Consider the following 13,996-nt stretch of genomic DNA (forward strand, 5'->3'; position numbering starts at 1 on the left):
GCTTGTTGTTTCACTATTGCCTTGTCTTATTGAGACAGATTCACCATTTATATTTTTTCATTTTTAAAGAATGAATAATAAAAGCGACAAATGCATGCTGGTATTATGATTTAACTTAAAGTGCCTATGGAGGAAAACATACTTTTACTTGATAGATACGTATTTCATTATTATTATTAAATATTTATTGAGTATCTCCCATATGCAAAGCACTCTGGTAGGCTTTCAAATGTGGAGGTCAATTTCTAAATAACCCAACCCTGCTGAATTGTGTTTAAAGTAATAGTTATATGTTTATTGTATCAGTAGAGTAGAAGGAACATATCCTAGCTTTGTCATTAAGTTGAAATTTTAAAGTGATAAAATAACAATTGACACTCCACTATTTTTCTGAAAACATGAGGCAACTTAGTATTATAAATGCTTAAAGGCACACTGACAAACCAATAATACAAAATTGAAGGGTATGAGTTTTAATATACGTATATTTCTGCCTCAGCTAGGAAGGCACCTTTCAAAAGTGAGTCTGTATCTCTCAAATTATCTACCCAGAGCAATAAATGTATTCTGCCTCAACCCTAAGATTCTGCAATGCAGTCCATCTAATGTCATCAAAACCCCCAAATCACTTAGCTTTCTATGATACCATCCTTGAAGTTATCATGCAAGCACTTCACAATGATCTGCTTGATGTTTTTGGCACTTTCTTCCATCATCAAAATAGCAGTAATGGACCTCAGGATATAATAACTTTCTTATCGGGTGGTAATAGTTTTCTAAGTCAAAACTGAACTCCCCTATTAAAATACAAATTTATAGATTATTTTGGATGAAAACCTTTTCAAGCAGACTTGTAAATTCTAAACATTCCTTGTTTTAATCTTGGAAGCTATTATGTACTTATCAGAAGTAATTTTTTTTTGCAAGATACCAACCAGATCAGTAATATGACTAGTTCAAGGCACAATCATAAAACTTTTAAACTGGTAAAAATTTTTAACACTTTATGTCTGCTGCAAATTAGCCATATATTTCTGATAAAGCAGGGAAACAATAGAAACGAAGCAGTTAAGAATTTAGAAGCCTGAGTGTAGTCCTAGGAGCATTTCTCATTTAGCTGAGGGACTCAACATGTCTTTTAACTGTTAAAAGTTAGTTTTCTCATTCATAAAAAAGAGCTAATAATATTTGTCCCTGAGTATATCACATAGGAATATTGAGAAGACAAAATAAAATAATGAGTATTAAGACATTAAAACACTTTCAAAACTTTAAAGAACGCTCAGAAATGATTGGGGTGCATGTGTGTGTGTGTGTGAGAACGTATATACACAACTGATGAAAAACTAATAAACAAATCGTTATTTGGTTTAAGCCTGATTATTTTTGGAAGTGAAAGTCATCTCTTTAGAAAAGTTTGGGAAATAACAGGTTATTGTGTTCTAGATTTTCTTTGAATGAAATGAACAGAACAAGTTTACAATTTAATTGGCTTCTTGGAAAGATGGCAGCCAAAACAGACTTTGTCACAGCTTTAACCTGGGCTCTTAAGACATAATTTTGCACAGTTGCTCTTACACACTTCCTGAAGTCTTTTTTTTTTTTTTTTTTTTTGTGATGTAGTCTTGCACTGTCGCCCAGGCTGGAGTGCAGTAGCGTGATCTTGGCTCACTGCAACCTCTTGCAATTTCCGCCTCCCAGGTTCAAGTGATTCTCCCACCTGAGCCTCCTGAGTAGCTGGGATTACAGGTGCCCGCCACCACGCCCGGCTAACTTTTTGTATTTTTAGTAAAGACGGGTTTTCACCACGTTGGCCAAGCTGGTCTGGAACTCCTGACCTTGTGATCCACCCGCCTCGGCCTCCCAAAGTGCTGGGATTACAGGCGTGAGCCACCGTGCCCAGCCCTGAAGTCCTTTTTAGTCTTCAAGTATTTTATAAATATCAACCAGTTCATCGCAGTTGTATTTCCTAATAGCTGGTGTAAAATTGATGTGTTCCTTGGGGCTCTATACACATATAATACATAATTGTCATAAATGCATCCTTTCAAAATTAATTTCATCTCAGAATCACATACACTCTTTAAAATAGGAGAGACAGAGAAGTAAATGTTCTTTATGAGGACAAATTTGAATAACACCACGTGGTCTTCCTATGGATGCGCAAAACTCTGATTCAAGGTGATAGAAACATTGGCTGATATTACTGCACTGTGCAGTAACCCAGTAAAACCATTCTATGTATTTTTCTCATGACTTTGTATTAGGTTATGAGTCCCCATATTGAATTGTCATTTTTAACCATAGAGTGAAATATAAATCCCACATAGCTATAGTTCATCTGGAAACTTGGATGTATAAAATAATTTTTAAAAAATTATAACTTTATAAAAGGGCATGACATTTTCCTATTGAGACATATTTGAGAAAATCTCATACATGTACCTCTTCTTCTTCTTTAGGCTTCTTTACCTGCAACAACTGATCTTCCAGAGTTTTTTGTTGCTTCTTATAAATGGCCTGGATGGACTCATGGCCCATTGGATCAAAAAAATTGTGCTGCATCCTGGGCATTTTCCACTGCAAGTAATAAAGTCATTTTAATTCCTTCCTTATAAACTACTCCTTTTGGCTCTAGAGACTGAGAGAATAATTGAACAATTTTAACAATTAGAATATTTAAATATTAGCATATGATCAAATAAAATCTCATTATGACTGAAGAAAGTAACCTGAAGATTATATAAAAAAATCCATTTTTAGTCTAAAAGTTGTTTTTTATTTTTAGGGTGCAATTTTAAATAGAGAGTGAATCAAAAGAGTGACAAAATAAATTCACTAAAATGTGTTTGTCTATTCAGAGTTAAGGCCAGATAATAAAAAAGGATTAAGGTTCTTCTTCATTCATATATTATTTACAATTCTAATATACACATAGACACGCCCACATAATCCTCATATCTTTACTCTTTATATGATTTGCAAAAATAGTTGTTAATCTAATTTGATGTGAAGTAAGACTTTAAACCTAAATAATAATGGATCAAATGGATTTTATTTCATTTTAAATAAATATGAGCAAATATATAGTTTCTCACTCAAAAGTAATGTAACTGATCTTTTAATAAGAATAGCTTCCAAATTAAGTCCACTGTTACTCAAAAAGTATACGCAATGACTCTTTTATAGTTACTTTCATGTAAATTCACAAATCCAATAAATTAGTTACAGGCTAACCCTCAAATTAGGTCTCCAAAATTATCCTCAAAGGAGTGTTGAATATATTTCAGCAATTAAATGAAACCTAACATGATGTTGATTGGCTCTCATTCAATTATCTTCATAAAACCATGCTCTAGGGTTTGCAGGTAATTTCAACAGTGTTCAAAGACAGTTTAAAGCCATTGAAGGATTGTGAACAAGTACATAGGCTGTTCAAGAAGCCAGCTCTGAAAGGCAGCATATCCTGGGACAGAGAAATGCTGACATCTTTGTCTAAATATCATTCCTCCATGGTATCCATCAGACAACTCCAGAAATGCCTTTGTTAGAATCATAATGGTAGCCAAGCTCACCCCAAGTGGCTACATTTGTTAATTCACTGCTGCCCACACCCCCTCTCTGGCTATCTTATGCTGTCCTTGATGTGTCAGGGACCCACATGGAGACCTTTCTGAGCTAAAATTTGTTTGTCTATTGATGGATAAGACCAGATAATATAAAGAAGATTAAGGTTGTTTCAGATGGGTGGAGAGAGGTTTAATATAATAAACCGTTTGCCATTTTATATTCATGTGGTTAACGTGTTACACCTAGATCTATAAGAATTTTGCCTAAAATTTATATTATGCCAGTATTTCTGAAGATATCTGAAGAAAAACATTCATGGTGAAATACTGAAAGCAACTTGCTAGGGTGGAGGATATATTTTGGTGTTCCCAGGTCTCAACCCCACAGATAGCCTCTGCACTGCGCCAAGTCAGGATTGTTCCCCTACCTAATTCACGGAACACCAGAGAGAGGTTTCCTTTTGTGATTCCAAAGGACATAGTTTTGTATCCTGTGAATTCGGTATGAAAAATTAGGGCAATTCTTTTTTGTGTTAAATAAAGAAAAAAATAAACTAAATTATCATAAAGATCTAAAAAATTGTGTCGAGAAGTATTAGTTACAAAAAAAAATTATCTCTCAGAGAAACTAAAAGCTATAAAATTGAATAAATAAGACTCTTAAAAATATGCACATATATTTTCAAAAGTTATGTAATCAAATGAAATTCAAGCTATTTTTCAGAAGCTGAAGAGATAAAGGTGTTTGGAGTAGTGGGAGTGATATGTTTCACATACATTTGAAGACAGAATAAAATAAGCAAGGGAAAGAATAGAGTGTGTCTCAGAGGTACTGTCCAGTGAGAGTTTTTAAGAAGAGAGTGGAAAACAATTGGTTGAACTGAGTCATTCTTAAATATTCTGACCTTTTCTAAATATTTCAAGTCAATTTTAGCTAAACCATCATTGAGATTCAGAAATGTCGGTATAAGAGCAACATATTGCATAACATTAGGATTTAAAACATTTATCCTTTAGTTGAAATCTACAGATTTGTGAGGCTGGAAGAGATTTTAAAGGTCACCTTATTGAAGCCTCTAGTATTATAAACGAGGCCCAAATAGGTAAAGTGGCTTATCTGAAGCCAAAAGATGAGAAATATCAGAAATAATCCTGGAGACCAGGCTTCCAACTTCTGGATTACTGTTTTCTCTACACTATAAAAGTATTTTCTGAATGAAAACACAGTTACACCATTTTTTAAAATTTCGATTTCATTCTAAACCCCTGTGCTGAATGTCAAAGCTTCAAAGAATTTCTCCTTTCTTTGATGAAATGGAGAATTATTTTCTTGAGACTATCAGAAGTCGTGTAATGCCATTTGCTCCTATGAAATATATCCTAGTGCAATAGTAGATGGGAATTTAGTAGGGAGTTGGAGGTTATAGATTTAACACATATTGAGCATCTAAAGAATGCCAGCAATTGCCCTAAAGCATTGTAATATGCTGTAGTTACATTAAAACTATGTGTATACAAAGATATATATGTAAATGAATTAAATGAATTACTTTAGAAAAATTTTTAATTAGCAACTTGAGGGGTTTCAGGACACTAACAATTTTGATGAGAAAAAAACTAAAACTTTCACTAAGAAAAGTGAATGAATAGAAGAAAGGTTATTATTTCGTTGCCTTTAATTAAAAGGGAGTAAGAAACTCACTTAGAACAAGACTGAACAAGACTGTACCAGATATTCAACAAGACTGTTCCAGATACTCAACAAAAAAGTCTGTACTAAAATGGTACCCACCCCAATTTTTTCACAATCTCATCACTCACATTAGTTTATTTTGGTACCGTGATCAAAATGATGACATCTGTAGGGTTTTGCTACTGGTTGATTAGTTTCCCTGGTCTATTATTCTAAGAGGGCAGAACTATGTCTCCCTTGTTTCTTGTTCATCATTGTAATTTCCAGTGCTACAATGCCTGTCAGTTATTAGGTGTTTAATAAATGTGTTGAGGAAAGGAATGAACTAATAACAATGACAATTCTAGGAAATCATATAACAAAAGAATAGAAGTTTTAATAATAAAAAGTTTGTGTGTGTGTGTGTATATATATAATAATATTAGTTAACAATATGATAGTCATAACTATATCAGTTGTATATAGCATTACATATAATCAGTTACATATATAGCTATTAGATTGTATATATAATTACATGTATAGCTATATGTAATGAACTATATTATATGTAACTAATAGTATTAGTTAACAGTAGTTACAACAGTAACAGTAGTAACAGTAATTGTAACTAAATAAATATATTCACTTTGTTTTATATATATATGTATAAACAAGCTGAATTCCATGTCTACTAAAACAAGATTAAGATAATAATTTTCATTTATATTATGAGCACAAAAGTGTGCTATGTAGCCTTTAGATACATAGTTGAGACTATAAGATAGATTCATATTAGTCTGGATTAGCTTAAGTATGGTCTCCTGGGTAGTTAAATTAGATTAAACCAGTTTAAAAACAAAGAATTCAGTTTTACTCCAATATATCAGATGACTGTGGATGAATTTCCAATGAATATTTCTATGGTTAGTTTTCTTGATTACCCTGGTTTAGTTAAATTCATTTAGAAAATATGTATTTTCCCATGACTATATGCAAGATACGGTTCTAGGTACAGGAAATAGAAATATAAGGAACATATGGCTCTTGCCCTCCAAGAGTTTCACTTGACAGATTCCTTAATGAGGAGTTCAGGAGTATACAGAACATCAAAGGAACAAGAAACTAGAAAAATCTTTGACGTCAATAGGACAATTGAGTAATATCAAAATAGGACAAAAATTATAACTGAAAGTATGACACAGTTCAACTGGCTGGAATACATAAATATATTAATGCTCTTTGGCTTTAATTATAAATTATACACAGTTTTAAAGACTACGTTAGGGTTCAAACAAAAAGGGTTATGTACCTTATTAGAAATACCGTGTATCATTTGAATATTAATTGATATTCTATTTGAAACAGGTGTGGCTGCTGACCGAATAGCAATTCAGTCTAAGGGTCGATACACGGCCAATCTATCCCCTCAGAATTTGATCTCTTGCTGTGCCAAGAACCGTCATGGATGCAATAGTGGAAGCATCGATAGGGCTTGGTGGTACCTGAGAAAACGTGGGTAAATAGCTGCTCAACATGTGTTTCTAGGATTTTTATGAATGGTGCATTGTGTTAGAACAAGGAAAATAATTAATCCCAAGATTTTTACAAAAAAGTACTTAAAAATATATATACTACATCTACATGAATATAAATATTATGCTACATTTAAATATATACTATATTTCTTATCTATTGAGATTAGAAGCTATTAGAAACACCTCCTGAAGAATGTATACATTTCTAGCTAAATTAATATGAATTTTACTTTTGAAAACTCAAGTAAATATTTTCTTTTTGTTGCTCTGAGCCAAGGGAGTCCCCAAAGACAGAATAAAGTAATCAGGGTTGCTGATCTCTCTGCTGTGCTTTTCAGTTACCCAGATTGATGAACAGATAATGTCAGGTAAAATTAAGCTAAACATAAGAATAATAATATAAAGAAATAATTTACAGTTGTTTCAACTCATCAGTATTGTTCATTAATTGTCTCCACTCCATTTGATGAAAAATGGGGGGCCGCATTTCCTTACTTTCATGTAGGCTGATACCCATATAACATCCTTGTGTCTTCTATAAGAGCTGATCTGCTAAAAAGCTGAGTTATTCAGCTAAACAAGCTGCAGCTGATAAAGAGTGTTGTATATATGTACTGCTCACTTGCTCTTCATCATCCACTCAGTGCTCTGGGTCTGCTATAGGACTAGTCAGATGCTATAGAAAACAATGGATGTCAGATTTTGATGGGTTGCAATAAATTGCTTTAAATTTTTTCATATGTTTTGCCTAAAATGTGGTACTTTGAATGGGCAACTTGGGCTGATACTTTCCTTGTATACTAGTGCTTGGTTGGCTTGCATTTTGTATTATGATAAAAAATAACAGCCCTTTAAGAACTTAAAAATTATTATTGAGACCTGACTAAATCTCATTGTATTGGATTGCTTGGGGTGCTGTAACAAAATTCTGTAGACTGAGTGTCTTCAACAGCAAACACTGATGTTGTGGAGGCTGCAAAATCCAGGACGAGGCTGATTTGGTTCTTGTTGAGGGCTCTCTTTCTGGCTTTCAGATGGACACCTTCTCACAGTGTCCTTACATGATGAAAGACAGCTCTGGTTTCTTCCTTTTCTTATAAGGGCACTAATCGTATCTATTATGGCCCTACCCTTATGACATCCTTTAAAGTTAATTATCTCCCAAAGGCCTACCTCCAAATATAATTACATTGGGTATAAGTGCTTCAACATATGAATTTTAAAGTGACACCATTCAGTCCACAGCACTCATCATTTAATACAAGTGTAATGCATTTAATGCAATATATTTTAGGTTGCTTGAGTGTTTTCAATGGTTTTGCTTTTGTCATGTTCTTTCCTCAGATTCTCCTACTGTGTTGGAAACTATTACATTTTCTTTTTTTTTATTTTTATTTTTATTTATTTATTTATTTTTTATTTTATTATTATTATTATTATTATACTTTAGGTTTTATGGTACATGTGCGCAATGTGCACGTTTACATGTGCGCAATGTGCACGTTAGTTACATATGTATACATGTGCCATGCTGGTGCGCTGCACCCACTAACTCGTCATCTAGCATTAGGTATATCTCCCAATGCTATCCCTCCCCCCTCCCCCCACCCCACAACAGTCCCCGAAGTGTGATGTTCCCCTTCCTGTGTCCATGTGTTCTCATTGTTCAATTCCCACCTATGAGTGAGAATATGCGGTGTTTGGGTTTTGTTCTTGCGATAGTTTACTGAGAATGATGATTTCCAATTTCATCCATGTCCCTACAAAGGACATGAACTCATCATTTTTTATGGCTGCATAGTATTCCACGATGTATATGTGCCACATTTTCTTAATCCAGTCTATCGTTGTTGGACATTTGGGTTGGTTCCAAGTCTTTGCTATTGTGAATAATGCTGCAATAAACATACGTGTGCATGTGTCTTTATAGCAGCATGATTTATAGTCCTTTGGGTATATACCCAGTAATGGGATGGCTGGGTCAAATGGAATTTCTAGTTCTAGATCCCCGAGGAATCGCCACACTGACTTCCACAAGGGTTGAACTAGTTTACAGTCCCACCAACAGTGTAAAAGTGTTCCTATTTCTCCACATCCTCTCCAGCACCTGTTGTTTCCTGACTTTTTAATGATTGCCATTCTAACTGGTGTGAGATGGTATCTCACTGTGGTTTTGATTTGCATTTCTCTGATGGCCAGTGATGGTGAGCATTTTTTCATGTGTTTTATGGCTGCATAAATGTCTTTTTTTGAGAAGTGTCTGTTCATGTCCTTCGCCCACTTTTTGATGGGGTTGTTTGTTTTTTTTTTTGTAAATTTGTTGGAGTTCATTGTGGATTCTGGATATTAGCCCTTTGTCAGATGAGTAGGTTGCGAAAATTTTCTCCCATTTTGTAGGTTGCCTGTTCACTCTGATGGTAGTTTCCTTTGCTGTGCAGAAGCTCTTTAGTTTAATTAGATCCCATTTGTCAATTTTGGCTTTTGTTGCCATTGCTTTTGGTGTTTTAGACATGAAGTCCTTGCCCATGCCTATGTCCTGAATGGTAATGCCTAGGTTTTCTTCCAGGGTTTTTATGGTTTTAGGTCTAACATTTAAGTCTTTAATCCATCTTGAATTGATTTTTGTATAACGTGTAAGGAAGGGAACCAGTTTCAGCTTTCTACATATGGCTAGCCAGTTTTCCCAGCACCATTTATTAAATAGGGAATCCTTTCCCCATTTCTTGTTTTTCTCAGGTTTGTCAAAGATCAGATAGTTGTAGATATGTGGCATTATTTCTGAGGGCTCTGTTCTGTTCCATTGATCTATATCTCTGTTTTGGTACCAGTACCATGCTGTTTTGGTTACTGTAGCCTTGTAGTATAGTTTGAAGTCAGGTAGTGTGATGCCTCCAGCTTTGTTCTTTTGGCTTAGGATTGACTTGGCGATGCGGGCTCTTTTTTGGTGCCATATGAACTTTAAAGTAGTTTTTTCCAATTCTGTGAAGAAAGTCATTGGTAGCTTGATGGGGATGGCATTGAATCTGTAAATTACCTTGGGAAGGATGGCCATTTTCATGATATTGATTCTTCCTACCCATGAGCATGGAATGTTCTTCCATTTGTTTGTATCCTCTTTTATTTCCTTGAGCAGTGGTTTGTAGTTCTCCTTGAAGAGGTCCTTCACATCCCTTGTAAGTTGGATTCCTAGGTATTTTATTCTCTTTGAAGCAATTGTGAATGGGAGTTCACTCATGATTTGGCTGTCTGTTTGTCTGTTACTGATGTATAAGAATGCTTGTGATTTTTGTACATTGATTTTGTATCCTGAGACTTTGCTGAAGTTGCTTATCAGCTTAAGGAGATTTTGGGCTGAGATGGTGGGGTTTTCTAGATATACAATCATGTCATCTGCAAACAGGGACAATTTGACTTCCTCTTTTCATAATTGAATACCGTTTATTTCCTTCTCCTGCCTAATTGCCCTGGCCAGAACTTCCAACACTATGTTGAATAGAAGTGGTGAGAGAGGGCATCCCTGTCTTGTGCCAGTTTTCAAAGGGAATGCTTCCAGTTTTTGCCCATTCAGTATGATATTGGCTGTGGGTTTGTCATAGATAGCCCTTATTATTTTGAGATACGTCCCATCAATACCTAATTTATTGAGAGTTTTTAGCATGAAGGGTTGTTGAATTTTGTCAAAGGCCTTTTCTGCATCTATTGAGATAATCATGTGGTTTTTGTCTTTGGTTCTGTTTATATGCTGGATTACAGTTATTGATTTGTGTATATTGAACCACACTTGCATCCCAGGGATGAAGCCCACTTGATCATGGTGGATAAGCTTTTTGATGTGCTGCTGGATTCTGTTTGCCAGTATTTTATTGAGGATTTTTGCATCAATGTTCATCAAGGATATTGGTCTAAAATTCTCTTTTTTAGCTGTGTCTCTGCCCGGCTTTGGTATCAGGATGATGCTGGCCTCATAAAATGAGTTAGGGAGGATTCCCTCTTTTTCTATTGATTGGAATAGTTTCAGAAGGAATGGTACCAGCTCCTCCTTGTACCTCTGGTAGAATTCGGCTGTGAACCCATCTGGTCCTGGACTTTTTTTGGTTGGTAAGCTATTGATTATTGCCACAATTTCAGCTCCTGTTATTGGTCTATTCAGAGATTCAACTTCTTCCTGGTTTAGTCTTGGGAGGGTGTATGTGTCGAGGAATTTATCCATTTCTTCTAGATTTTCTAGTTTATTTGCGTAGAGGTGTTTGTAATATTCTCTGATGGTAGTTTGTATTTCTGTGGGATTGGTGGTGATATCCCCTTTATCATCTTTTATTGCATCTATTTGATTCTTCTCTCTTTTTTTCTTTATTAATCTTGCTAGCAGTCTATCAATTTTGTTGATCCTTTCAAAAAACCAGCTCCTGGATTCATTAATTTTTTGAAGGGTTTTTTGTGTCTCTATTTCCTTCAGTTCTGCTCTGATTTTAGTTATTTCTTGCCTTCTGCTAGCTTTTGAATGTGTTTGCTCTTGCTTTTCTAGTTCTTTGAATTGTGATGTTAGGGTGTCAATTTCGGATCTTTCCTGCTTTCTCTTGTGGGCATTTAGTGCTATAAATTTCCCTCTACACGCTGCTTTGAATGCATCCCAGAGATTCTAATATGTTGTGCCTTGGTTCTCGTTGGTTTCAAAGAACATCTTTATTTCTGCCTTAATTTTGTTATGTACCCAGTAGTCATTCAGGAGCAGGTTGTTCAGTTTCCATGTAGTTGAGCGGTTTTGAGTGAGATTCTTAATCCTGAGTTCTAGCTTGATTGCACTGTGATCTGAGAGACAGTTTCTTATAATTTCTGTTGTTTTACATTTGTTGAGGAGAGCTTTACTTCCAAGTATGTGGTCAATTTTGGAATAGGTGTGGTGTGGTGCTGAAAAAAATGTATATTCTGTTGATTTGGGGTGGAGAGTTCCGTAGATGTCTATTAGGTCTGCTTGGTGCAGAGCTGAGTTCAATTCCTGGGTATCCTTGTTGACTTTCTGTCTCGTTGATCTGTCTAATGTTGACAGTGAGGTGTTAAAGTCTCCCATTATTAATGTGTGGGAGTCTAAGTCTCTTTGTAGGTCACTCAGGACTTGCTTTATGAATCTGGGTGCTCCTGTATTGGGTGCATATATATTTAGGATAGTTAGCTCTTCTTGTTGAATTAATCCCTTTACCATTATGTAATGGCCTTCTTTGTCTCTTTTGATCTTTGTTGGTTTAAAGTCTGTTTTATCAGAGACTAGGATTGCAACCCCTGACTTTTTTTGTTTTCCATTTGCTTGGTAGATCTTCCTCCATCCTTTTATTTTGAGCCTATGTGTGTCTCTGCACGTGAGATGGGTTTCCTGAATACAGCACACTGATGGGTCTTGACTCTTTATCCAATTTGCCAGTCTGTGTCTTTTAATTGGAGCATTTAGTCCATTTACATTTAAAGTTAATATTGTTATGTGTGAATTTGATCCTGTCATTATGATGTTAGCTGGTTATTTTCCTCGTTAGTTGATGCAGTCTCTTCCTAGTCTTGATGGTCTTTACATTTTGGCATGATTTTGCAGTGGCTGGTACCGGTTGTGCCTTTCCATGTTTAGTGCTTCCTTCAGGAGCTCTTTTAGGGCAGGCCTGGTGGTGACAAAATCTCTCAGCATTTGCTTGTCTGTAAAGTATTTTATTTCTTCTTCACTTATGAAGCTTAGTTTGGCTGGATATGAAATTCTGGGTTGAAAATTCTTTTCTTTAAGAATGTTGAATATTGGCCCCCACTCTCTTCTGGCTTGTAGGGTTTCTGCCGAGAGATCCGCTGTTAGTCTGGTGGGCTTCCCTTTGATGGTAACCCGACCTTTCTCTCTGGCTGCCCTTAACATTTTTTCCTTCATTTCAACTTTGGTGAATCTGACAATTATGTGTCTTGGAGTTGCTCTTCTCGAGGAGTATCTTTGTGGCATTCTCTGTATTTCCTGAATCTGGATGTTGGCCTGCCTTGCTAGATTGGGGAAGTTCTCCTGGATAATATCCTGCAGAGTGTTTTCCAACTTGTTTCCATTCTCCCCGTCACTTTCAGGTACACCAATCAGACGTAGATTTGGTCTTTTCACATAGTCCCACATTTCTTGGAGGCTTTGCTCGTTTCTTTTTATTCTTTTTTCTCTAAGCTTCCCTTTTTGCTTGTTTTCATTCATTTCATCTTCCAGGGCTGATACTCTTTCTTCCATTTGATCGCATCGGCTCCTGAGGCTTCTGCATTCTTCACGTAGTTCTCGAGCCTTGGTTTTCAGCTCCATCAGCTCCTTTAGGCACTTCTCTGTATTGGTTATTCTAGTTATACATTCTTCTAAATTTTTTTCAAAGTTTTCAACTTCTTTGCCTTTGGTTTGGATATCCTCCCATAGCTCGGAGTAATTTGTTCATCTGAAGCCTTCTTCTCTCAGCTCGTCAAAGTCATTCTCCGTCCAGCTTTGTTCCGTTGCTGTTGAGGAACTACGTTCCTTTGGAGGAGGAGAGGTACTCTGCTTTTTAGAATTTCCAGTTTTTCTGCTCTGTTTTTTCCCCATCTTTGTGGTTTTATCTACTTTTGGTCTTTGATGATGGTGATGTACAGATGGGTTTTTGGTGTGGATGTCCTTTCTGTTAGTTTTCCTTCTAACAGACAGGACCCTCAGCTGCAGGTCTGTTGGAGTACCTGGCCGGTCATGTGAGGTATCAGTCTGCCCCTGCTGGGGGGTGCCTCCCAGTTAGGCTGCACGGGGGTCAGGGGTCAGGGACCCACTTGAGGAGGCAGTCAGCCCGTTCTCAGATCTCCAGCTGTGTGCTGGGAAAACCACTGCTGTCCTCAAAGCTGTCAGACAGGGACATTTAAGTCTGCAGAGGTTACTGCTGTCTTTTTGTTTGTCTGTGCCCTGCCCCCAGAGGTGGAGCCTACAGAGGCAGGCAGGCCTCCTTGAGCTGTGGTGGGCTCCACCCAGTTCAAGCTTCCCGGCTGCTTTGTTTACCGAAGCGAGCCTGGACAATGGCGGTCGCCCCTCCCCCAGCCTCGCTGCCGATTTGCTGTTTGATCTCAGACTGCTGTGCTAGCAATCAGCGAGACTCCGTGGGCGTAGGACCCTCTGAGCCAGGTGCGGGCTATACTCTCCTGGGGCACCGTTTCCTAAGCCCGTCGGAAAAGCACAGTATTCGGGTGGGAGTGTCCCGATTTTC

General features: G+C 36.6%; 1 protein-coding gene across 1 annotated transcript in view; it reads left to right on the forward strand.

Moving 5' to 3' along the window:
- TINAG (tubulointerstitial nephritis antigen) overlaps positions 1-13,996 on the forward strand; it is a gene marked incomplete at its 5' end in the record, with an annotated part of 95,229 nt that overhangs the window by 32,497 nt on the left and 48,736 nt on the right. Inside the window, 2 exon segments of the mRNA NM_001133332.1 lie at positions 2,463-2,586; positions 6,610-6,760. Of these exon segments, the coding sequence (NP_001126804.1) occupies positions 2,463-2,586; positions 6,610-6,760 (275 nt within the window).

This window comes from Pongo abelii, chromosome 5 (genome assembly GCF_028885655.2).
Source record: "Pongo abelii isolate AG06213 chromosome 5, NHGRI_mPonAbe1-v2.0_pri, whole genome shotgun sequence".
Taxonomy (NCBI): Eukaryota; Metazoa; Chordata; class Mammalia; order Primates; family Hominidae; genus Pongo; species Pongo abelii.